The following is a 26,326-nucleotide window of genomic DNA, read 5'->3' as shown; positions in this document are numbered from 1 at the left end:
ATTGGTTCTCCGTTTCTGTTGGTCAGTATATCTGTACTTCTACTTCTCTTTTGTGTGATGTACCTCAGGGCTCAATTCTTGTACCAGTTTAATTTTTAAGAGGCATGGAGTGTCTTTTCATCTCTATTCTGATAATACCCAGTTATACCTTCCTTTACAATCAAAGTCCCTTTCAGACAAGTCATTTCACTCGGTGGCCATCTTTGAAACTCCTCTCAAGCATGCATCACGCATCTTGTGTTATTCTATAGTCTTTGTTTACAATGTAATTATAAAGAATCTTCTGGACCACTGTTAGCCTGGCTACAAGTTTGGCTAAATCAGAACTCAAATTATCTTAATTGATTCTAATGACTGCCTTGAGACTTTTGATTTTGGCATCTGTCTTCTCATATATTACTTCTTGTGCAAAAAATAGGACTTTTTCTTTCCATTACACCAAAAGGGACTGTAATGGCACTGCATTCTAAATACTGTACATAGACATTCATATGGAGTTCCTCCTTTGCAGCTATAACAGCTTTCACTTTTTTGATGAAGGCTTTCCACAAGATTAACTGCATCCAGTAGAGCATTTGTAAGGTCAGGCACTGATGTTGGACAAAAAGGTCTGGCTTGCAGTCTCTTTTCCAGTTTATCCCAAAGGTGTTGGATGGGGGTTGTGTGGGACAGTCAAGTTCTTCCACACCAAACTCATCCATCCATGTCTTTATGGACCTTGCTTTGTGCACTGGAGCACTGTCATGCTTGAATAGAAAGGGCCTTCCCTTTGTTCCCACAAAGTTGGAAGCATAGCATTGTAGCAAATGCACACTTATCAGGACAGTCAATAAAATCTGGAATCTTCAAGATGCTTCTCGCATGTTGGACTGTGTTGTAATCTGACCTCCGCTCCGGCCGGTCTAGAGAAAAACAGACACTCTGACACCTTTGTTACCCTCCGAAGTAAAACAGAAGGCCCAATTTCCTAGCTCTTAGGACATCAAAGGGGCCCCTCATGTGGACTACGGGCCAGATTGGCATTCCAACACACACAGACACACACAAAAACACACAAACATACATTATTAACTGTATATGTAAAATACAACTATGCCAAAATGTACCCATCATGTATATCAAGTGCATGTATGCTTCCTAGTGTTTAGAATTAGTTTAAATGACTGTATTGCTAGTGTTAGTTTTAATGATGGAATTTTGCCTGTAAACCATAACTCCTTCTACATGCTTTTCTTATATATCAAGTTAAGATTAATTTTAAAGCTATTTCCACGTCTCATTCATCTATGTATACTACATGGCTGCCAAATGCATTGTTCAATTTGTTTAATGATGCTGTGAAGAAAGTACTCCATCTTGAAATCCGATCTGATAGTCATAAAGTATGCAAATTCAGCTAGGATACCAAACAAAGGAACTTTGCCCGCCAAATAGTGCTATGCATCTATTGGCCGTTACAATTCAGGAGGTGTGTTAGCTTGGTTTTCCATAAAAACAACGACACACAATTTTTCCTTTGTCTCCTGATTGTCTCTTGACTGCCCCTGAACTGCGTCAGGCGACAGCGCTGTCATTGCGCTCAGCTCGTTCCGGGACGACCATTTCCTTGGGCTCTCTCTCTCTCCTCTTTCTTCTCTGTCATCTTACGCGTCAATTAAACCTTGTTTGAAAACCCCGCCGGAGAAACCCTCTCGGAAAGGACCAACCAAGCCAAGTGCATTGAAACTAGGCTGCACACCGACTTGAACCATATGCAAGTATTAATCTCTCTGAAATTTGTTTAAACTGATTTCTGTGCTGGCTCTCAAAAAGGGTTAACTGTCGTAATTTGCCATTCTTTGACCATCCTTCCTTTCCTTTCTCTACGTTCCCTTTTGTATATATTTGTATATTCTGTATTTAGACGTATAACCTCTGTATTAATAGTTTGCATATATTAAACCCATTTTTCATGCTCGATTGTTCTTTTTGCTCATTTCAACCAAAACCAGGTCACTTTAACATTCTTCGATCGCTTTAGGCTTTGATGCTATAATAGGAATTGTTCTCATGGCCAGAGAACAACCCCGCTTATAACATTCTAGGAGGAGCTAGGTTTGCTGGACGAACGTAGTTTCTCTAAATAATATTTAAACAAGAACTAATCATATACGTGATTGATTATAATTCATTGTAATTAATTCACAATATATGTTTAATTCCCCCTTGGGTTGATATATGCGTCATAATTGATCATAAAGCTTTCATATATATATATATATATATATATATATATAAAACCCATAAATTGATTAATAACTGTACAACCGCTACAACATTTTCCAAAATGTCTTAGCATGTTGAAGCATTAATATTCTCCTTCACGCAAGGGGTCTAGTCCAATCCCTGTAAAACAGCCCCACACCATTAACCCTCCTCCACCAAACTTTACATTTGGCACAATGCATCTGCCAAAATCCAGACTCGCCCATCAGACTGCCAAGCAGAGAAGCGTGATTCGTCACTCCACTCCATCCAATGCTTGGCATTGTACTTGGTGATGTGAGACTTGCATGCACCTGCTCAGCCATATTAACCCATTCCATGAAGCTCCCGCCACGGTTTTTGTGCTGAAAGTTTGGAACTGATGGAAGGTTCCCTAACTGGGAATCTTCTTGCAAGTACGCACTTAAAGCTATTCATGTCGCTGTCTGTTCATGAAGTGCTGATGTGTCAATTAATTTATCATTGCAACCTCATCATGGCCTATAATCTATAATGATATTGTAGCGATGTACAGTTATTAATCAATTTATGGATGAAATATGAATATCATAATTCAGAAAGCTTTATGACGTTCATATATCGACCCAACGGGGAATTAAACATATATGGTGAATTAACTACAACGAATTATAATCAATCACATATATGATTAGTTCTGGTTGAATAATTATGTGGAAAACTATCAGTTCGTCCACCGAAACGGAAAATTATCCACAGATTATCACGACAGAAATGTTATTCTCGGGCCGGGAGACTAACTTTCTATCATAGCCTTCAAATATAGAGCAAGGATATTAGAATCAGAACGTTAAAGTGACTCGGTTGTTGCTAAAATGAGCAAGTGAACAAAAAGCATGGATATAATGAGTTTAATATACGAACGGGTAATACACAGGTTATACGGCTAAATGGACACAAGTAAATACAAATACATACAAAGTAGAGGGAAAGGCAGAAACGAAAGAGATGATCAAAGCAGGTCAAATTGTAACAGTTCACCTTTAAGAGCCAGCAAGGAAACTCAGTATTTAAAATCGTAAAAACGTTATACTTGCATAGGTTAGTCAGGGTGCTTGGAGTTTCGGAGCGCTCGGTTTGATAGTTGCTTCTTCTTCCGGAGGTTGTTTCGGCGAAGTTTCAAACGAAGGTTTAACTGTTGTAATATGACCAGAAAATAAAGAAGAGAGGCCGTCTTGACGGCAGGAACTCGTGCAGAAAACTTGTGCCACCAAAAGACGCGTGTCATGGTGTTTTAAAGACAACAGACCAGAACGCCTTCTTGATAACGTCCTCCAATGCTAGCGTTGCGATTTGGCGGGTTTCCACATTCCTTTGTCCTGTCTCCCGAATAAATTTATGGTATGTTGAATCAGTGCATTTTCTTCATAGTATTATTAAACATTGAACGATGCATTTGGCAGAAATGTAACGTACATGAGTGAATAGCTCGGATTCACAGCTTTACGGAGAGATCAAACTCGACAGGTGTCTCTCGTCATATAAAGAAGATACACTTTACACTCTATTACTATCGTTTAACATGAAAACTAACCTACTACAGTCAATTCTACGATTCTACACTAGTAACACATACATGCAGCGAGCACTACAATGGCAGGTACATTCATATTTGCAGGTATAGTATTTGTGTATACAGTCTTTGTATGTGTGTGTGTGTCTGTGGGTGCGTGCGTGTATTTTCTCTTTTTATGACCGTTTGGAATTCGGGCCTGTCTTTCGAAACCCGATCCGTGGCGTTCGCATCTCCTTTGAAGTCACAGAGGAGAGGTTTGGGACTTATCGAAATAGTCATAAAAAGGTCTCGTGATCCATTAGTGTCTGCCGGGCCGGAATCGATGTAAGATTTATAAACCAAAGTTCCGTGAATTGAGGCTTAAACACAGTTTATGGTGGGACCTGCTCATCCTTGAGACTGTGCAGACCCTACAGTTTCCCCCTTTCGGCCAGTGAGGTCCCCGTGCGGATCTCGTTGGACGGTAGCGAGGTCGGATGGCACAGATGTCGGACAGCAGGTGGTCCCTACTGGTCCTCGGTCTTTGGGTCGTCGAAGGGAGAGTCCATTTCGATGAGATTTGGTACGTTCTCCGTGTTGGTGCCTCCTCTCCTTGGTTTCCTCTTGAAACCCCGGGGAAGGGCAGGCAGGCACTTGTCCATGGACGCTTGCATCCCCTTCATCCTCTTGAAAAGGATGAAGGCTAGGCCTAGGGTCAGTATGTATCCGATTGCCATGGAGAGACAAAGGGCTGTGTCGACGGCAGTCCAAGCTTGGGCTATAGGTGAGCTGGTCAGGATGGGCAGTCGGGAGAGTGCTTGGAGGGCGGCGTCGACAGGAGCAATGTCAATTAACTGGGACCCCCCTTTCTCAATCCTCAGTTCCAGCTCGGGGGCCAAAGTGAGGTTGTGGTTCATGAAAAAGGGTGGGATCTCCAGTTCTGACTGGTACTCCTCACTTGAGATGTGGTACAAGGCCAGGTCATCGAGGTGGAGGATGGCACCCAGGGGTACCTGGATCCACATGCTTTGACTGGGCAGGCTGACCCGAGTGGCAGTGTCCTGCTGATCGTAAGTCAGGGTGGCGGTGCGAGTGGGAGTGTTAACAAGCCATCGATTGCCCACAATCTCAGCTTGTGTTCCGACGATTTGGGTGCGAGGCTTGGCCTCGGCAGGGCAGCGTGTGTCGCTGATCATGGGCTGTAACCCGCAGATTCCTTCAGTATTGTCTCTGAGGAAAGGTTTGCTAGGGCAGAGGTAATGAATGTCTTTGGTCAAAACACACATGCGTAAATTGGGAGCCAGGTACAGTTGGGGGTTGCTGTCGTGGTATGCTACCACAGCTGGAGTGTGTATCTTGATGTGGGTGTTACCCTTCCAAAACCCGACATTGACAATGTCTTTGAGTCGGTAGATGTTATCTGGTTCGATGATAGGTAGGTTTAGGAGGAAGGCCAACTCCCTTTGTTCGGGGTCGACATGCAGTAGGATGGCACTACCCAGGGAGTAGGCAAGGTGGGTTTGGATAGGGTCCGTGGGTCTGACGGCAGCAGAGGCCAGCACAGTTTGTACGAGGCTCAGGGGTACGAGGTATGGGGGAATCCTTCCCATGGCCAGGTTGTCCATGGAGGAGCTCACTTCCCGCAGCATGTCCGTCATTAGAGCAGTGACGAGCTGAGTTTGGGCGAAGTCATTTTGGAAGACAGTAAACAGTTGCTTCATTGAGTTCACTGTCTGGTTCAGCAGGACACTGTGGGTGTTGAGAACCACTACAGTGCCTTTCAGAGTTTTCCCGATGCTTTGAAGGGTTTGGCTCTGTGTGGTGAGTTGTTCTCTCAGCTGGGGGATCTCCGTTTGGATTTCGGCCACATGCCGCCTTACGGTGGTTAGGCTCACCGCGTTGACACTGGACATGCCGAGGTTAAATAGGGTCCCGACTGCAGCGGCGGCTCCGAGCAGAGCTCCCAAGAACCGTTTGGTGCGTTGGTTGTGTCCACTTAACTCGGCTTGTGTGACAGTCATTTTCTCCAGTTGGGCGAGCATGTGCTGGACGTCGGAGTGAGGGCGTTCTCCGTCCATCGGGCCCCTGCCCAGCTGTATTGGGCGACATGGCTGGGATAGTGTGCTTTGTAGACGGTGCGGGGGTCCAACCGCACATACACTTTCTGCGTGTAAGTCCGGCAGTTGGTGATGAGAAGTCCCGGTTGTTCCCTCAGTACGATACCAGATGCGGGACCTGGTGATGTGATGTCGGATTGCGGCTGTCCTCTGGTTGGCAGGAGGCACACGAGAGTGAACCACAGCAGCATCCTGTTACAGAGAAGAGGGGAGGAGAGAGAGAGAGAGAGAGGGAGAGAGAGGCATGGTTGGTCAGCGGGGAATGTCCGTGGTTGGTGAGGACAGTTTTCTGAGGATTGCAACTGGGATTAGCTTGCATTGTTCCCTCCCTGCCTTTCTCTGTCAACAGCCACATGTCTCTTAATCTGGTTACGGTGGACCCATTTGAAAATTGGTTCTTTCTGCCCTCGGCTCAACTTGATTCGGTATGCGACCGGGGAGAGTTTGTCCACAATCTCATGAGGTCCCGTCCAACGAGGAAGAAATTTCTTTGACAGCCGTTGGGAGGCTGTTTTGGGTGGCTGAGCGAAAAGGTAGTACCAGGCCCGGTCACCCACATCCAGTTCCTGGTGTGATGCCTTACGGTCGTAGTATGCTTTCTGGCCTTCCGCGCTTCGTTGAAGCTGTTGTTGGGCAAAAGCAAACGTGGTTCGTAGGTGTCGGTGCAGCTCGTCGAGATACTGGTGGGTAGTGTAGGCGGTGACGAGGCTGGAATCTCCCGGTTGGTATAGCAGGTGCAACGGCAGGGTCATCTGTCGCCCCGTCATCAGTTCAAAGGGAGACACCCGAGTTGATTCCTGTGGAGTGGCTCTAATAGCCATGAGCACCAGTGGAAGTTTCACATCCCAGTCTTTCTGGTTGGCTGACACATATTTTTTTAGCATGCTAACCACAGTTTTATTGGTCCGTTCCGCTTGCCCTGACGAGATTGGATGGTGGCTGATGTGCAGTTTGCTCTGTACGCCCAGGAGTCTCCAAATTTGCTGCATGATGTCGGCGGTAAAATGAGTACCTCTGTCGGAGTTAACTCTCAGTGGCAGCCCAAATCTGCTGAAAATGTGGTTCATCAGGAGGTATGCTGTAGTCTGGGCCGTGTCGTTCGGTGCTGGAAGACACTCTACCCACTTGGTGAATTGGCACACGACCGTGAGGAAATACCTGTTTCCTCTCGTCAATCTGGTCATGGGCCCCACCCAGTCTATCTGGAGATCTGACCATGGGAAAGTGACTCCTCTGCGTTGCAGTGGGGCTCTGTGAGTTGGGTTTGCCGGTTGGAACTGGCAGCACACCAGGCATCCTCTAACATCCTGCTGCATGCCGGGCCAGTATGCCACTTGTTTCAGTGTCTGGTAAGTGGCTTTGGTGCCATGGTGTCCAGCACATGGTGCATCGTGGGCATACATGAGCATGACCCCCCCTTTGGCCGTGTGGTACCACAAGCCGTGGCGCAGTGAGATCATCAGGGGCATACCACAGAATGTCTTCTTGGACACGCAGCATGTGCTTGACGTCGTGTAGCCGTTTGAGGCTAGGGTTGTCGTCGAAGTCAGACTTCGTGATCGGGGGGCAGGAGGGGTTTGAGAGGAGGTTTTTTACCGTGTGGATGGCAGAGTCCGAGGCTTGAAGGTCGGCAATGTCATTGTTGGAAATTTGTGGAGCTAGCGATAGCGGCTGCGATGTGGGAGCAAGTACGGGAGCAGTGCGTTGGCTGCGGGTGACTGCTGCTACATCAGGGGTGGGTGTTTGGGAGGGGGGTGACCACAGATTACCCTGTAGTGCGCCCGTCTTGGCAAGGGCATCAGTTTGGTCATTCAAGTCTTTGTCCATGCCAGGTAGCTTCGAATGTCCTTTCACCTTTTTCCAGTAAACGATCATGTTGTGAGTTGTCGTGATATCGTTGCACATTCGGAACAGGTGTTGGTGTTTGACAGGCTTGTTGTTTGCGGTCTTGAAGCCATTTTGTTTCCAGCCTGGGAGGTGGCACGTGAAACTGAGTCGGGCATAGTTTGAGTCTGTGCAAATGAGGAGTTCTTTGATGTTGTGGGCCACTGCGATTTGGAGGGTGATGAGGATAGCAGCTACCTCCGCATACTGCGATGACTGGGAGCCCAAATTGAAGTGTTGTGGTGGGCAGGGTTGGTTGTTTAACCATAACAACCCTGCACCTGCCTTTAGGACGCCCTCATGGTTGTATGAACATCCATCGACATAGGCTGTGGGCATACCTTGGCACGCATTCTCTTCGAAGTACCGGTGGCAGGTCGGTTGCTGGTCTTGGGGTATTTCCGGCTCCGGTGTGGAAGCTGGAGTGTCATCGGAGCAGTTTTGGCAGGCCGCCAAGCCGTTGCCCAGAGCAGACTTGTGATTTTGGGCGTATCGTGCCTCGACGTTGCGCCCCTGGAGAGCCATCAGCCATGTGGCTATGCGTGAGTTGGTGACTACGCCATCCCGGATGCGTTGGCTGTTGAGGAAGGTGACAGGTTGGTGACAGGTCTCTATGATAACTTTTTGTGCCCCAATGTAGTTGGAAAATCTTTGGATGGCCCATACAGTGCAGAGCAAAGCCTTTTCACAGTCTGAGTATTTGCACTCCGGTGGCAGGAGTGTTTTGCTGGCATACGCTACGACTCTTTTGTCTTGATCGTATCGTTGGTAGAGGCCAGCGCTCAGGCAGTTCTTGGAGAATCCGGCTTCCAAGTAGAACTCCTTCTTTGGATCGGGGTAAGCCAGACATGGGGCTGTGCACAAATGTCGTTTCAGTTCATTCATTGCACTTGTTTGGGCGTCCGTCCAGACAAACGGGCTGTCCTTTTTCAACAGAGTAGTTAGAGGTCTTGCAATGTCCGAGTAGTTCTCAATGAACTGTCGCGAGTAGTTGCACACACCTAGAAAGCTACGCAGCTCTGAGATGTTAGTGGGAGGTTTGATGGTTTGAATAGCTTGAATGCGGCTGGACTGTGGTTCAATGCCCTGTGAACCGACAAGTAGACCCACGTAGTTGACCTTGGTTCGGCACCATTGTCCTTTGTGGAGGGCAATTTTGGCGCCGGCGGTGGTCAGTTGGTTCAAAACATGGTCTATTTCTATCAGGTGGTCCGCCACAGTCGTACTTTTCATGAGCACATCGTCCACATAGATGAGGTTCCCTCTCATCCTTGCATCTGGACATGCTTTGTTCAGGAAGATGTTGAATTCAGCTGGTGAGTTGGCATAGCCGAATGGGCACCTTGTAAAAGTGTACTGCCGGTTGCCAAAAGTGAAAGCCAGCTTGTGTTGATCCTCTGGGTGTACGGGTATGGTCCAGAATCCTGATGCCACATCAAGCGTCGAGAAGATAGTGGCCCCTTTGACTCTAGGTAGTTCCTGCTCCAGCTGTGTCATGGGCCACCGTGACAGTGGCACCTGCTGGTTCAGTTTCCTGTAATCAATGGTTGGTCGCCACTTGCCATTTGGTTTGAGAACAGGCCAGATGGGGGCTGAGTAGGTGCTGTTGCACGGACGGATGACACCTTTCTCTTCCATGGAGCGGATAATCTCCTGCACTGGTTCGTGTGAGGCGATGGGAATTTTGTACTGCCTGACAAAGGTGGGAGGAGCGTTTGGGCGCGTTGGAATGCGCACCGTGTGGAGGTTAGTGAGTCCACAGTCTAAAGAGTCTTTGGCAAATGATGCTTTAAATTTGTACAGGACCTGCCTGAGTTTCTGGCGGTCTGCCTCGTACTTTAGGGCATCTGCGTCCTTCAGGATTTGTTGGACTTGAGACTCGAACCCTGGGAATGGCTCTTCTGTGGTGGTGTCAGCTGTCAGTGGTGCTGTGTTTTCCTGGGTTTCACAGGCAGGCTGGCTAGAGACTGTGTATACTGCAAGGTGTTGGTCCTCCATCAGTTCCGTTCTGCACACCTGTTCTGTGGGTACCGGCATGATGGCAGTGATGGAGATGGTCTTGAAGGGTACAGTTAAAACCGTGTTGTCTGGGCTCCCTTCTGGTATCATAGCAGCTGGTATTGACCCGATGACTGGTAACGTGAGTTCAAAGTCATGGAAGTCGTGGCTTACTAGCCATCCCAGCCGGTAGGCCTTGGGAATTCTGATGGGGGTAGCCATGCAGTTGTTAAGCAAAATGTAGATTACACGGGATGACGCTTCAGTGAGGGGTGTGGCTTCCAAGGTGAGTCCAAGTTCCACGCTTTCAGGTGAAAGTTGGAAGAAACCCAGTGTGTTATTCAGGTTTTGGCCCTGTCTCATGTTGAGGCGAATAGCGACCCCTTTGGTATAAGCGGGTACTACAGTTTCCTGTTCGTTGACCAGGAAGCAGACTTCTGGAATGGTCTGGCCCGACACGAGGTTCTCAAGGTCAACCGGAACAACAGGGGGCTGTACAGTCATTGGTGCCCACACTACCTCATTAACCATGTCCACGTGAGCTTTGAGGCGAATCAGGAGGTCTGCTCCAATGTAAACATCATGCGTTAGGTCTGGGAGGACCAGAAAGTAATGGGTTAGAAACCGGCCGTTCCATTTCAAGTTCAGAGCGCAGACGCCTTTGGCCGTTGTCATGGCTGACAGGCGAGAGTCTAAAGAGAAACGTGTGCGCTTGTTGACGAATGGGAGGTCCGGTGCGTTTTCCTTGAGAGCATTGAACACGTTATGGTTGATGGCTGAGTTGTCAGCTCACAGTGCGAGGACAGTGTCTGTTATTGTTAAGCCATTCAGCTGCAGGTCTGGTGTGACCTTGGGGCAGAAGGAGTCAGAGTCTGTGGTGAGCTGAAGGGTGCAGAGGAGCGAACTTGAACTTTGCCCTGGTGCTGAGACGGGGTTCCCGCGGCTAGCTGTGGGGTTTCCCGTGACCTCTGTGACCTGACAGTCTGGCTCAGACGACCTGGGTGACTGGAAAGGCCGCGGTTCTCGTACTTGAGCCCAAATTTTCAGCTGTCTGAAGTCCAATAGGGGCTCAAAGCGATCTAGCAAGTCTTTGCCAATGAGCAGGGGAAACGTGTCCATCGGTGAGATGTATACGGGGTGTACCAAACTCATTGGACCGATGGTTAGATGAATGGGAGCTATTTGTTCAAGTTGGATCTCAGTTTGGCTGTATGACTGCACATTTAGCTCACATTTTTGTGATTTAAGAGTTCGATTTTGTTTCTTTGCTTCATGTCTGAGTCTTTCAAAAAGGTTAGTTGACATCAAAGTTAGGTCTGCTCCCGTGTCTACAAGGGCCTCAATCCTCACATCGTTTTCCACAGTGATGGCTATGTACAGCTTTCGGGCCACCCCCTTTTCGATAAGGTTTCCCAGGAGTCTTGGTACCGGGGCTTGGGTGCTGACCGATAAGCAAGTGGGGCTGGTGTCATGTGATTCGTTTGGGAGGCAGACAACCAAAACGGCACTTTCTGGTACCGTGGCGTCCTGGTCGTCGGTGGGTTGATGTGAGCTGGTTTGCTCGGAGTGTGCGGTTGTTGGCTGAGGTGACTGTGTGATGAGGTCACTCTGTGATGTACTAACTGACTGTGTGGTAAGTCTCTGGTCAACTGTGAGTTGGGTGTGAGGTTCTGTTAAAGGGCTGTCAGGGCAGACGCTAGGGGCAGACCTTGCTTCTAGTCATAAGGAGTCTGACTTGTCCTTCTTGTCTTCCTTTTTGGGCTTTTTCTGGATCAGTTCTTTCAGAACTTTCAGAATCTCTGCAGACTCGGACATAACTGCGTGGCTCGGCTCCTGTGAGGGCTCGGACTTGGACTTGTTTGTTGCACGTCGAGAGGCCTTCTGTCTTTGGCGATTGGGGCTTGAGGCTCTATCCGATGAAGGCCAGCCATTTCTGGGTCGCCGGCTGGTCTCCCATGTGGAACCGACCCTTTGGTTGCTGGCTGGATGTGGCTTGTCCCAGAATCTTTCAGAGTGTCTGCTCTGATGCTTGGGATGGGCGCCCTCGTGGTGAGGCTGCCCTCTGCTGGCTGGGAACTGCCGCGCCTCTCGGTTGAACGGTCTGTCACTGTGGTGTGTGTGTGTGCCCTCTAGGGCCAGTTCTGGGCAGTGATCAGAGACCGGGTAGATGGTTGGATTTTTAACAGTCTTTTCAGATATGGCTCTTTGCTTGGAATAAGCTTTGTAGGCTAAATCTCGCAGCTGTTGAATAGACATACTTCGTGGGCAGGCCAGGACTCCCAGATGGTGACTTACTGCAGTGTGCAGGTTTCTAAGAAACAAAGTCTTAAAGTTGAAATCTTCCTCCATTCCTGGTTCGTTGCGTGCTCCGAAGTAGGCCTTTCGTATACGGTTGTAATATGCTTGTGGAGTTTCCAGTCGGCCCTGTTTAAGATCCATGGCCGCGAGGAGCCCTTGGTCCGATTCAGGGTCAGAAAACTCTTTGATCAGAGCCTTTCGCAGCAGCTGGTAGTCTGCTTTGACAGCTTCCGGCTGCCGATCCAGGAAGCTGCGCACGTCACGGCTGGACGTGATGCGGAGTAGATACAACTTGTCCCATGCACTCACGTTGGCCACATTTTGCAACAGGAAGTCAATGTCTTGCAAATACGCGTGCACGTCGACACCCCCTGCTGGGTTTGGAGTGAAAGTGGGGATATTCTTTGCTAGCTTGTCCAGCTCTTTGGGAATCACGCCATAGCTCGCAGCGCGGCTTTTCTGGGGTGGCTCCCATCCCTTTGCTCCTGACCATGGTTCTTGGAGGCTGGACGTTTTTGGCAGTGGGCTTTCACCCCCCTCGCGAACTAGGGACTCTTGACTGGGGCACTTAGGTCCAGTGGCTAGAGGGAGCTGCATGGCATGCAAGTCTCCTCCCAATTCGCTTTGCAGTTTATAGGAATGCTTTAGTTCTCGGTGCACAGTGTCCAATTCATCTCTAAGATAGTCTCTTTGCTGTTTCAGAGCAGTGATCTCACTTCGGGCCAGTTTAAGGTGATTTTCACAGGCCCGGGCTTTAGCATCTCTTTCTTTCAGTTCAATCTCTGCTCTTGCTAGGAGAGCTTCACCTTGCTGGAGTTTTCCAGTTAGTTCCTCTATGGATTGCTTTTCCATCTGCTCTCTGCGCCCCGTCTTCAAGTGGAGCTCTTCGAGGGCCTTTTGGAGTCTCTCGACTTCCTCCTGTAGCTCAGGATCAGATTCCTCCGCTGTCCTACGCTGATCTGGGGTTTCGAGGAGTAGCTGATCAAGACGATGTTGGGTCTGAGCCTGGTTCCTCCGGGCTTCCTCAGCCTGGAGCTTGAGCGCCGCGACTTCCTGCTCCAGAAGTGCATTGCTCCTTTCATTGAGCCTTGCCTGGGCGATGAGGTTGTGGGCGAGGCCTCCGATGAGTCTTGCCCATTCTTTGTGACTGTAGCTCTGCATCGGATCGTGGGCCATCAGTCGATCCAAGTCCCCGTCCAGCTGCTCGCGGCTCAGGTGCTGGAGGTCGCCGGCGGCATTGGGCAGGAACGGGTTGGTCATGACGCCCAGCCAGGTCTCGAGATGGTCCCAGTGGGTGTCAGGGCTGGATGCTCGTGACATAGTGGCTTCTACTGTTGACGAGAGAAAGACAGCACAACAAAGACAAGAACCAATGCAAGCTTGTGCAGGGATTAGCGGTTACGTAATACGTAATTAGATTATTCTTTTGTGTGGTTCCAGTTAACTGGTGCAGACAGTTAGTGGAAGGTAGGTTTGACACTTAATTGTCAAACCAAGAAGGACCACGTAGGTCAATTTGTGTGAGTGAGTGCCGGATTTAACTATAGATTTTGACAGGCGGTAGTTCTAAGAGTCCTTTGGTGACTCTCGCTGCTCGGTCGTCTATCTATTACTCAGTTTTCCGTGGTGGCTCTCACAGGTTCTGCTTCTACGTGAACTGAAAGAAACAAACACAGCAGAAAAGAAAACAGAACAGAGTGGATGCAATTAAATGAGAAATAGAGCAGTAAACAAAATAGAAAGGAATAGACGTAGAATAGCAATAAAACAAAACGTGAAGGGCTAAAGGGGAGAAATTGAGCTTAAACTTCCTATCGCCTCTGGGATTATGACGGGGCCAGGCGAGGGCGCCGTTGAGTCATAAAACTGAGAGGGAGGGTATGGCTTAAAAGTAACAGCGTTGGCCAGAACCTAAAGGAATGAAAGATATGTAATATCTTGTAGTTTTCACTCAGGGAAGGGACTGTACGTTGTTACTCTAGGCCTGGGGTGAATTGCGAGTGCCCAGATGAGAACTCAGTGACGGGGCAGCCTCTCCTAGACGTTCCCACACCCGACTGCGGTGTCCGCGGACGTCCTGTCCTCCTGGCACCACGACGCAGCCTCTCAAACAGTGACCTTCAGCACAATTGCGTTTTCAGGCGAGGTATTAACGCCGACGGCCAGATTGGCAGGTCAAAATTGAATTTTTCCCAACCCCTGAGTCTGACCCCGCAGGCAGTTACTCAAAGGGCGGTTCTGTCGAGCAGAAACAGGGAAATTAAACAAAATTGCCTTGGGTTCCAACTGGACTCGTCGCCTCCCTGCACCTGACACACCCAATCTGCTAATGTCTCTGCGTGCTGCCCGTGGTGTGAGGCCAGAAACGTCCTGCGATTCACGCACAGGCACGTGTCAGATTCGCCAGGCCAGGCAACTCCACTTCACTGGAACCCACTGGAACAACCGTCAACTCACCACCGGGTGCTAGAGGGCCTTGTCTGCAAGTACACAAACAGTCAAGTAAACACAACTTAATTGTACATTCAAATCTCAATTTAAATCTTGTTTAACACTCTGAGGTCTAAAAACGCGCCGGCGCGTTTTGCAGTTTTTTTTTCACATTGCAGCAAAACAGACTTCAAATACTCCGTCATTTTTTGTCATAGAGACATAAGTAATATATCAATTGAAACTATAGAATGTCTTCTTTTATTTATATACACTCAAAGTAAAAACAAAATGTTGTGCTTTTTGTAAAATAAAGAAAACTAACATGATGCGTGATCTCTCCTCTCCCTCTGAACGAAATCCAATCTGATAATTCTCAGAAAATGAACTGTAACTTAGTGAATACTAATCACAGAAAAATTAAACTTATGTCTAAAAAACGTTAAGATGTCAGGTTTTAAATCATGTAAGTCAAATCGAAAACAAACCTTCTGTGTTTATGTAATCTGTATGAAAAGAGAGCCATGTCAGAAGACTGTGATTCAGCTCATTATCCGCTAATGCGGCCACGCCCACGGAGCCAGCGCTATTCAGACGCAAATTTAGAGGCAATACATGCATTCATCATCTCAATCGTGTATTTATTGTCTTGAAAAGTGTTTATCTGGATGTAAAAGTCATGGTTAGCGATCTCTAGAAGACATACAGTTAGTTCCTGTTTACGTTTCTTCTATGGATGAATTTTAGATGAGTTTTTGTTTCTTTAGTGCCCTCCTGCTGCTGTATGAATTGGAAACTCCATTCATGGAATAGCCTCTTCTTCTTTTAGATGAATTTGTGGACTAAAAATGCACAGAGCGCCCTCCGACTTCAAGGATGAATTGAAAACACCAGCGCTCATAGTAATGACAGTGAATATTAAATAAAAATAACTCCTCTGTATAGAAAATTGACATAAGCATATGAGAATCCAATATTTCTCCAAATGTGCATGCTTTTAAACTAAAAGCCTATATTCAGACTCTTTGCATCACAGAAATACATTATATTTTAAAGTATAATATAAAACCATTACTTTATATTGTAATAATATTTTTCTGTATGTTTCATATATCATAATGAGCTTGAGACATCACAGAAGGTTTTTTTTCACAGCCTACCTGACTGAAATGCCTCATTAATATGCAAGTCATTTCAGCTCATTACTATCCAATTCTTTTGTCTTCTCAGGTGAGAATGGCCCATTTTCAGTGGTGATTCACGCCTCCTCGCATACTGTGTTTCTTGGCAAAAAGTGTCTTACAAAAACTAAATGAATATATTGTTTTATATGAAGGAGTAGGCAGCATAATTTTTACATAATTCTGAAGCAAAAATTCTAGTCTACAACCTCCAATACCCAAAAGTCTTGTGAACACAGATTTACTATACTTTATTTGGCCTTATTTCAGTGACTTAAGTTTTTTGTTTTTTCAATAACCACGCATAAATGTTATTCCTTCAAAAACACAAACATGTACATACATGTTCCTCACATATTATTGTAGCCTAGTTTGTGCTGAATACAGTGTAATGACACTTTTTCCATTAATATGTCTATGAAGAACTGAAAAAAGCACAAATGTCAGAGCATGTCAAAACTTCTCCAGGCCCCAAATCAGCCTCAGACTCCAGAGGGTTAAACCAAATTTAAATAATCAAGTGTGTAGGATAACAGGATAGGGGTCTTAACTGAGCTGGAAGCCGGACAAAAGGCAAAATAAAACAAAACAATTCAGATGCACTTGATTCAAATTTGAATTAAAGCCTGTTCAATTACATTTAAACCAGTGCATAGAAATAGAATGGGAAAGGAGAGAGAAAAGAAAAACACAATTCAGAGGCACTTGATTCAAACTTGAATTGAACTCTTGCTCAATTAAATTGAAATAAATGCACAGAAGAACAGCGTGGGGCAAAGAGAGGAGAAAGCCTTCCCTATTTGTGAATTCCCTAAAGAGGAGTGCTTCTTGGTAAGCAGAATGCCAACTGATTGACACTACTTAATCTTAAATTACAATTGAATGTTGTTCAATTAAATTTAAAAATAAGTGTATGAAATAAGGGAGGCTTGGGTGTGTGTGTGTATGTTATTGCCAGCCAATAACATACAGGACACAGGACTAAGAGTGAATAGAATACAGCATTAAGTAATACAAGGGAAAGAATTTCCGAAGTAAATAAAGCAAAATAAATAACGAAACAAACAAACAAAAAAACAATTACTAATAAAATAAAAATAAAATAAAATAAAATAATAACTCAAGAGAAAGAGAGGGAGAAGAACAAACAAAACTGAGTTAAACCAAAGGAGTAGAATGGAGTAACATAAAATAGAAATAGAATAGAATAGAATAAATCTGTGACCAAAGGAACCAAGGAGAGGAAAGGACACACAGATGGCAGGGAATTGACTTCCGGATCCGTCCACACGGGGGAGCACTTCCAGGAAGTGAATTCTCTGGTTGAAAGGGCAACTTAATCTAAATTAAAAATTTAAAACGTGTTTAAACCAAATTTAAATAAGTAAACCACCTTCCAAAAACGATTGGAAAGCATTACCATCAACAAACAGTTATAACAGCAACGTTGAAGTAGTCACGGGCGAATTTGGAGACAATTCAGTTCAAAGTACGGAGAGCAGCTTTAACTCAGAACGTCCACACGGTGGCGTTACTGAGTCCACACAACAATGAAGTAGGGCGTTACTGAGTCCACACAACAATGAAGTAGGGAGGGGTGCCCCACCTGGACAGACTGCCCTCTGGCGTCTGGTCAGCGTTACTGCATCCACCTCTGTGATATTTTTAAATTAGCGTTTCAGCTGATCTAACTGCACATATCACATACAAACTCTTTTTAGAATCTCGGCGGATTCTTCTGTGCCAGTTCACTGGACTGGTGCAACCTTTTATCCTAAGTATAAAACTTTGGAACCTCGGGGTTTAGTGACCCCGTTTTTGCACAAATTTTAGTGCACAAATATGTAACTGCAGGATAATTCACTGCTGTTATTAGTCACGCTGGATCAGGGCGTTTTTTCGACTGGCTCCAACTTTACAAGTCAAATCGGATAAAGCAGGTAAACTGTTTTCAGATTAGACTTGTATTTGGTAACGTCTTTTGGGTAGCTAGTCCAATTAGTTACCAAGGGAGCGAGACGCTATTTTTGAATAATTGGACGACACAAATAATTCAATTAAAATAGCGGCAGATAAGGCCTTTGCAGAGATTAAATAGGAAACTCGCTACAAAATCTCGTTTCAGAACACGCTTAATGACGATCAATTCGTTTCATTCAAGCGGAAATTAATATTAAAACTGTATTGCAAAAGACTGTCGCCCTTTTGCATACGAGTCTGAATATTAATGAACTGCAGTTTCACGGTCACCCAAAGCTAGGCCTGCAGTGTTTTTAGACACAACAGCAGCTTGTTAACGGTGAGTAGTGTGAGGACTCGTGCGTCTTCTCACTGAATAAAGCGCGCATGAACATTAAATCACACACCAATTATTCTACCTTGCTTTTTTTTTTCAACAACCAAGTTTAAAACGATGCCCGCATTCTCCACCAAATAAATGTAGCGATGTACAGTTATTAATCAATTTATGGATGAAATATGAATATCATAATTCAGAAAGCTTTATGACGTTCATATATCGACCCAACGGGGAATTAAACATATATGGTGAATTAACTACAACAAATTATAATCAATCACATATATGATTAGTTCTGGTTGAATAATTATGTGGAAAACTATCAGTTCGTCCACCGAAACGGAAAATTATCCACAGATTATCACGACAGAAATGTTATTCTCGGGCTGGGAGACTAACTTTCTATCATAGCCTTCAAATATAGAGCAAGGATATTAGAATCAGAACGTTAAAGTGACTCGGTTGTTGCTAAAATGAGCACGTGAACAAAAAGCATGGATATAATGAGTTTAATATACGAACGGGTAATACACAGGTTATACGGCTAAATGGACACAAGTAAATACAAATACATACAAAGTAGAGGGAAAGGCAGAAACGAAAGAGATGATCAAAGCAGGTCAAATTGTAACAGTTCACCTTTAAGAGCCAGCAAGGAAACTCAGTATTTAAAATCGTAAAAACGTTATACTTGCATAGGTTAGTCAGGGTGCTTGGAGTTTCGGAGCGCTCGGTTTGATAGTTGCTTCTTCTTCCGGAGGTTGTTTCGGCGAAGTTTCAAACGAAGGTTTAACTGTTGTAATATGACCGGAAAATAAAGAAGAGAGGCTGTCTTGATGGCAGGAACTCGTGCAGAAAACTTGTGCCACCAAAAGACGCGTGTCATGGTGTTTTAAAGACAACAGACCAGAACGCCTTCTTGATAACGTCCTCCAATGCTAGCGTTGCGATTTGGCGGGTTTCCACATTCCTTTGTCCTGTCTCCCGAACAAATTTATGGTATGTTGAATCAGTGCATTTTCTTCATAGTATTATTAAACATTGAACGATGCATTTGGCAGAAATGTAACGTACATGAGTGAATAGCTCGGATTCACAGCTTTACGGAGAGATCAAACTCGACAGGTGTCTCTCGTCATATAAAGAAGATACACTTTACACTCTATTACTATCGTTTAACATGAAAACTGACCTACTACAGTCAATTCTACGATTCTACACTAGTAACACATACATGCAGCGAGCACTACAATGGCAGGTACATTCATATTTGCAGGTATAATATTTGTGTATACAGTCTTTGTATGTGTGTGTGTGTCTGTGGGTGCGTGCGTGTATTTTCTCTTTTTATGACCGTTTGGAATTCGGGCCTGTCTTTCGAAACCCGATCCGTGGCGTTCGCATCTCCTTTGAAGTCACAGAGGAGAGGTTTGGGACTTATCGAAATAGTCATAAAAAAAAAAAGGTCTCGTGATCCATTAGTGTCTGCCGGGCCGGAATCGATGTAAGATTTATAAACCAAAGTTCCGTGAATTGAGGCTTAAACACAGTTTATGGTGGGACCTGCTCATCCTTGAGACTGTGCAGACCCTACAATATGTAGCAGCAAATCAAACTCTATTAATTAAATAGAAAATTGGGGGGCTGGGCTATGCTGCTGAAACCAGAGTCAGTTTAAAAGTTAGAAATATACATAAAAGTAACAATGATATTACTTTCCCAACATTTGTTTTATTATTCTTAAAAGTAGTGTAAATAATGTTTACAACTATAGTGTTTTTTCCTGCAGATTTATGGGGTGGCCTGTATGAGTGTGAGACTGTGTATCATTATTATATTATAATAATTATTATTATAATAAGCCTAATTATATATAATTGTTCCACTCATGACAGGAAGCCTCTCATCATGAAAAAACATCATAAGTGCAACATGGCATTGCTATCAGGTCGATCGTGAAACCACATAAAACATAAACATTGAGCTTACCATTAGAAGAGTTGTAGCCTCCTAGATGCTGTGCTGAACCTCCTCGTTTCACTCTCCTTCCTTCTAGAACTTGGTTGTCAGGTCCTTCTCACATGATAGCTGAACAAGATTAGCTTTTTCACTGAAAAATCGATTCAGGGAATTTTCACACATTGCAGTCGATGCCCCAAATGTTAATGAAAGTTTCAGTGCCAGCAGTACTGTTGGGATTGCCGACAAACCCCCGCAGTATCTTTCCAGAGTGTGTGGGATCAACTTCTTTTAACTGGCTTTTTTTTTTAAAGTTCATTCAGGAAAAATGTATAAGCTACAATAAACTCCAATTCTACCGGTTCAGTTTTGGTTAGTTGCAACAGCAGCTTGATCTTATTTATGTTCAGAGAAAAGGGCTGTCAGTGTCCATGGCACACAGAGCTTCTACCAGTTGGGTATCTCTTTTGCTAAATCATGATGAGCACCCACTGTGCTTTCAACCAATAATCCTCCATGGTTTTGTACATAAGTCTTTATCGTTTGCTTGTTGGTGTGGCAAGAGTGCTTGATACCTGGTGGTATTCACATTTGCTTCACATCACTGATCTTCAATACAGTCAAATGTGCTATGGACTAGTTGAACAGTTCAGTTCTACAGATCAGGAGCCTCAGAGTACAACCATTTAATTGGTGGATTGAGGAGACCCAGGATTTTATGGCTCATATAAGCTGTGAACCTGAAGCTTGGCTTGGTTACGGCTTTCAGTAAGCTTATAGCCTCAAGTTTCACATCTGTGAGTGTTTCAGTTATGCTGTCACCAGATTTCACAATGACTGACACCATAGCAAGGTTCTTAGTCCATTTCTGATCAAGCAGTCTTTTCAGTTTTTCACTAGTGTATTCTGCAGCCACCGTGGGTTTCTGAAAACAAAAGTAATGGGAATTGCACACATTGAAAAAGTCCTCTTGCAGCTGATAATTAAAACAATACACATATGGCACTTCATGATTTAATTTGTATTGCAGTATTTTTTTGCATTCCTCCATGTTTTCCAGATATAACATTGGCACCGTCGTAAAATCTTGTCAAGGTTGAGGCCAACATTAGTTTTTTCGGAGATAACTAGATCAGTTAATGTCAAGTTACATTGTTTGCTTGTAGCAATTTTTAGCAATATCTCTCTCTCTCTCACTATAATAGAAATATTTTCACATCCAGTTTGGTCTTTAGTTCCATCCACTTTAAGGGTGTACCACAAATCACCAATCTCCTTCACAATGTGTTCTGTGACAGTCTCACTCTTTAAAAATATGAGGATTGGGACGTATACTGTACATGGCATTACGTGGAATAATCAGCGTGTACTCTAACAAGGCCAAAAAAGACTACTAATTTTCTCTCTCATGGAGTTCACGGCATCTAAACTCCCTTGCAAAGAAAGCTCATTTGCAGCAGTATACAATACTATGCCCATTATCCACTACTATAAAAACAGAGAGCGAAACAAGATTATTCATACTGATTAGTCAAACTGACTTTATACAAAATAAATACCATCAAAAATGGCTTATAAACATGTTCTGAAAAAAAAAGACCATAATTTGTTTATATATTGTTGATAATATTTGATATAATGCAATAAAATCCACACTTGAACTGGGACTTGGGTGTCCAAGAACATTTTTTGGCTCACTGTATGTGTCAGTCTAAATATTTGTACTATTTGTAATATTTGTAAATATTTAATATAAGTCTAAAAATTTTAAAAACACAAATTGCACAAGGACTAAGATTTGCTCTGTCATTCTCATGTTCTCTCTTCCTCAGATGCCATTTTTTCACGTGCTGTTCCTGCTGCTCACTGGGCTGGATGTGAGTTTGTCTCAAGATGATAAGCCGACAGTCCCGTTCGGCTGCGGATTTGGTCTTCAGCGCCCTTACACTCTCTTATGTGACCTGGATGCTGTATGGGGCGTGGTGGTGGAGGTCGTAGCAGCCGCTGGTGTGTTAGCTGCTGTTTTGCTGTTGGTAGTGTTACTGTGCCGGCTGCACTCAGTGACCGAGGCACCAAAGCGAAGTGGCATCGGTCCGACTCTCTTACTGTTGATAGGCATAATTGGGCTTTTTGGGCTTAGCTTTGCGTACCTTATTGAGCATAACGAGAGCATTTGTTTGGTGCGGCGTGCCCTCTGGGGTGTGTTTTTCTCACTCTGCTTTGCCTGCATGTTGGCACAGGGCGTGAGGCTGCGAAGGCTTGCCCGTGAGTCTCGTAGCCCGGGTGGGTGTGCCCTCGCTGGACTAGCATTAGGGTTGACAGCAGTACAGGGTATTATCGCTGCAGAGTGGCTTCTACTAACAGTGCTTCGGGCAGGTAACCCAGCGTGCCAGTATCAGCCTCTGGACTTTACGCTGGCTTGCGCCTACGTGCTTGCGCTTCTGCTGGCCGCCCTAGTAAGCGCAACATTAGCGCTGTGTGGGAAGGCACGACACTGGCACTGTAATGTTGTGTGGCTTCTGGTCTCCTGCTTGCTGTCCATTCTCTTGTGGGTTGCTTGGGTTGGTTTCTACGTCTATGGAAACAACGTTCTTGGGAAGTCTCCGGACTGGGATGATCCAGCATTGGCTGTAGCGCTGGTAGCACAGGGTTGGTTGTTATTGCTGTGTCACGCTGCTCCTGAAGCCCATGCCTGTCTTCGAGCGCCACCTCAGCCTTCTGTTCCAGATTATTTCGACACATCCCAGAATTCCTCACGCATGAGAGAGGCCAGCCTTGATGAGGACATCCCTCTTTCACACAGGCAGTTTGTGGAAAACCAGGGATATGCGTTTGATGAAAATACTGCAGGTACAACTAGGCACAAAGATTAATAGAACATTTAGAACATTATTCAGTTCACCCAAAAATGAAAATTCTGTCATTACTCACCTTCCTGTCGTTCCACACCCATAAGTCCTTTGTTTATCTTCAGAACACAAATTAAGATATTTTTGATGGAATCTGAGGTATGACTTGTCCATAGACACAGGGGTGGCGCTAAAGGGGGGGGGGGGGTGGGGGGTGGGGGGTGGGGGTGGGGGGGGTTCAATTCTAAGGGCCCACGCCCTTTTGCGGCCCCCAGAGATTGGTTTTATTAGTAGTAACAGTCAGTGCTCGAAGTGGCCCGGTACACTTCTCGCGCACCGGCACTTGTCACATGTTGCCGGTATTCTGAACGCCCCACACTGAAACGTAGAATCATCAGACTATTAATGAACTCTACATCTCGCGTTCTGAGCTTTTATAAGCTTTACGAACTGAACGGATCAATTGTCTGCACAATATGACTGTGTGACTGAAGCATAATTGTTTAGTTTTGCATGAGTGGCGAGCCAGTCACTGTAAATGCATTCATACGGGGGCTCCAAAAGTGTTAATATTTGCACGAGCCGTTCCTATTCGACGCTGTTGATAAAATGTGCAACCCATTTGGATTCTATTGAGGATAGTAAAATGCTATGGAAAAGTCAAACATGATCTAAAACAGCCACTAAAATGACTGATGAAAAGAGGGGAAAACATCATCCTGCAAGCTTTTTAAACTCATGAAGACCACATTTACTAGAATTTATCATGTTGTATTTACTGTGGCAAATTTTGACTATTTTGTTAAGGGAATAGATGTTTTACTAAAGATTTATGTTACAGCTGTGGCATGTTGTAGCTATAGTTTCTAAACTATGTTGCTATTTTTCATAACAAATGCTATAAAAAGAAAAAGAAAAATGTCTTACCTGTAATTGTATCCTTATTGTAATCAATGCTATAGTTAACAATTACAAGAACTATGTTATTTTAAGGCCGAGTACAAGTTAGAGCTTTAGAATATGGACCTTCTTGAATTTTTGACTAAACAACAGATTATAAGAATGTATCAATATTTGATTAATGTACTGTATTTTTCTATTACATTTATATTTGCATAATAAATCATCTGCTAGTGCTAGCTACAGCCATGGGAGGTCTCTGACTAAATACTGATACTTAGTGGTCAAAAGCAATAGCAAAAGTAATAAGTCATTATTATTAAATTGCAGACAAAGATTTTGGATAGCTAGGTTGACTTGTATGTTTGGTGCGGTAGGGGCCCCAATTTCAAATTCTGCATAAACAGCAATTTAACCGACACTTAAAAGGTCCAGAAAGGTACTAAAGACATTGTTAAAATAGTCCACTTGACTACAGTGGTTCAAACTTAATGTTATGAAGCAACAAGAATACTTTTTGTGTGCAAAAACAAAACAAAACAACAAACAACTTTATTCAACAATCTCTTCTTTTCCCTCTCACTATCCTTATGTAGTTGCCGAAGTGAGCACAGTGAAGGCTTCCGTGTTTATGTCCGAATGCCGGCTCAGTATTGGCCAAAGCTGATCACGTGAGCAGCAAGGCGCATGCGTGTGATGCTGACGCAGGAGCCGGCCAATGGGTCGGCTTTCTGATGTAGAACCTTGGAGCACTGGATGTAAACAATCTACCAGAATGACACAGAAGAGAAGATATTGTTGACTGAAGTAATTTTTTTGTTTTGTTTTTGTGCACAAAATGTATTCTCTTCACTTCATAAAATTAAGGTAGAACCACTGCAGTCATGTCGACTTTTTTTAGCAATGTCTTTAGTACCTTTCTGGACCTTGAAAATGTCAGTTAAATTGCTGAAGAGTCATATACCACTCAGATTTCATCAGCAATTTCTTAATTTGTGTTCCAAAGATGCACAAAGGTCTTACGGGTGTGGAACAACATGAGGGTGAGTAATTGACAGTATTTAAATTTTTGTGTGAACTAATGCTTTAACTAATGTTAAACAGATCCTAACATTCATCATAACTTTTGTAGGGTTGAGGAGTGGCAGTCATCATAATGGCAACACAGGGGCCAGACCCAGTGCACCTTTCAGAAGTAACGTCTACCAACCTACTGAGATGACCATGATACTAAATGGAGGAGCAGTAAGTACTTAACTTTATATTTTTTATAAATAGGCCTAATAAAGAAACCTGGAGAAACCTTATTTCCAGATTCTTTGCTACATCTGATTTGTTTGAGACAAGCTATTGACCAGCTCAAGCTTGTGTCAAGCCCCATCAGAAATGGCATTATCTATAGATGTCTATAGATCAGGACTGAAAAAAAGTGGCATAAATTAGATATCAATCAGTTATCAAAGCTGATAGTTTGTGATAGTTTTTTCTTATTAATTCCTCTGTGACTTAGACTGGGAGGTTCTAGTTTTTCATAAAATGGGAAAAAATAGAAAGAGATTGATAACAGCAGTCAGTCAGTGGAGAGTAAGATGTCATTTTTAGTGTCACTGGCACTGCCACTCAATTAGAAACACCCTCACAGCAACATTAGTTTTTTGTAAATTGATGCAAATGTAATATAATACAAAGTATAGTGTAATAAATATGCATACATTTTTTTAATAAAAATATAAAAAACTGCAGGATTTACGATGCTGATGACCATTAAAAGGCATCATCAGTCTGTGAAAAGGGTCCATTCTCTGCTGCCTGCGACTCACTTACACTTGACACAAATAAATAAAAAAATATTGCCAACGGGGCAAGAAGCTGGGATGGTAAAATTATTTAACATACTTTAATACTGTAAAGAGACTGAAAGGTTTTAGTTTCACAGATTTTTGTTGCTGTTTGTGTCTTTATTGTGGGATTCAGCAACTAGAAAATGAGAGATGACTGTAATACTAAAGTTCTCCATCAGAGGGAGGCACAGGATAACAAATCATTTTTGGTCTCATAAATGGTTTGATGGTTCGCATTGAAATTCATCATAGTTCCATAAAGTTTAATCAGTTTATAAAGAAATATTTCATCTCCACAAAACTTACAGATCATTGTTACCTTAATTTTTATATATCCTAATGATACTGAAAACATATTTGACTAGTTGCTAACAATGACTGCTGTCCAATTAAAATGAAGAGACAATATTATTTGTCTGTTTTAACACAGATTAAAACTAGACATAGTTAAAGATTTGTATTATGTTTGTAAAGAGACATAGCCATTGTTTAACTGAATAGTCTACATGAGCGGGTGGTGCTTGGACCCTGATAATCACCGTTTGTGGCTATTCATTACTGAACCGTTTGTGGCTGTTCATTACTGAACAATAAAACTAATATTTACTCCATCTCTAAAAATCAAAATTGATTCCTTTTTTGTAATTGTATTTTTTATATACAGCCGCCTTTATTTTTAAAGAAAACTTCCCAAAACAATTCCCCCCAAAAAAGAAAAAAAATATCAAGTGCCACTGGTAGGCTACCTATGGTTCTTTTTTGTTTGATAGAAAACTGTAAATTATTCCTGTC

The 26,326-nt window shown here is 44.0% G+C and overlaps 1 protein-coding gene across 3 annotated transcripts in view; it reads left to right on the top strand.

Moving 5' to 3' along the window:
* gprc5ba (G protein-coupled receptor, class C, group 5, member Ba) overlaps positions 1-26,326 on the top strand; it is a 53,615-nt gene that overhangs the window by 15,822 nt on the left and 11,467 nt on the right. For all 3 annotated transcript variants that reach the window (XR_010893753.1, XM_067377513.1, XM_067377502.1), the window contains 2 exons: positions 21,777-22,794; positions 24,826-24,938. Coding sequence is in view for 2 of the 3 variants with exons in the window: in XM_067377513.1 (XP_067233614.1) it covers positions 21,777-22,794; positions 24,826-24,938 (1,131 nt within the window). In the remaining variant the exon portion in view is untranslated. The remainder of the gene's footprint in view (positions 1-21,776; positions 22,795-24,825; positions 24,939-26,326) is intronic.

The sequence above is a fragment of the Chanodichthys erythropterus genome, chromosome 3 (genome assembly GCF_024489055.1).
Source record: "Chanodichthys erythropterus isolate Z2021 chromosome 3, ASM2448905v1, whole genome shotgun sequence".
NCBI classification, from domain to species: Eukaryota; Metazoa; Chordata; class Actinopteri; order Cypriniformes; family Xenocyprididae; genus Chanodichthys; species Chanodichthys erythropterus.
This window is presented reverse-complemented; position numbering and strand designations above follow the sequence as displayed.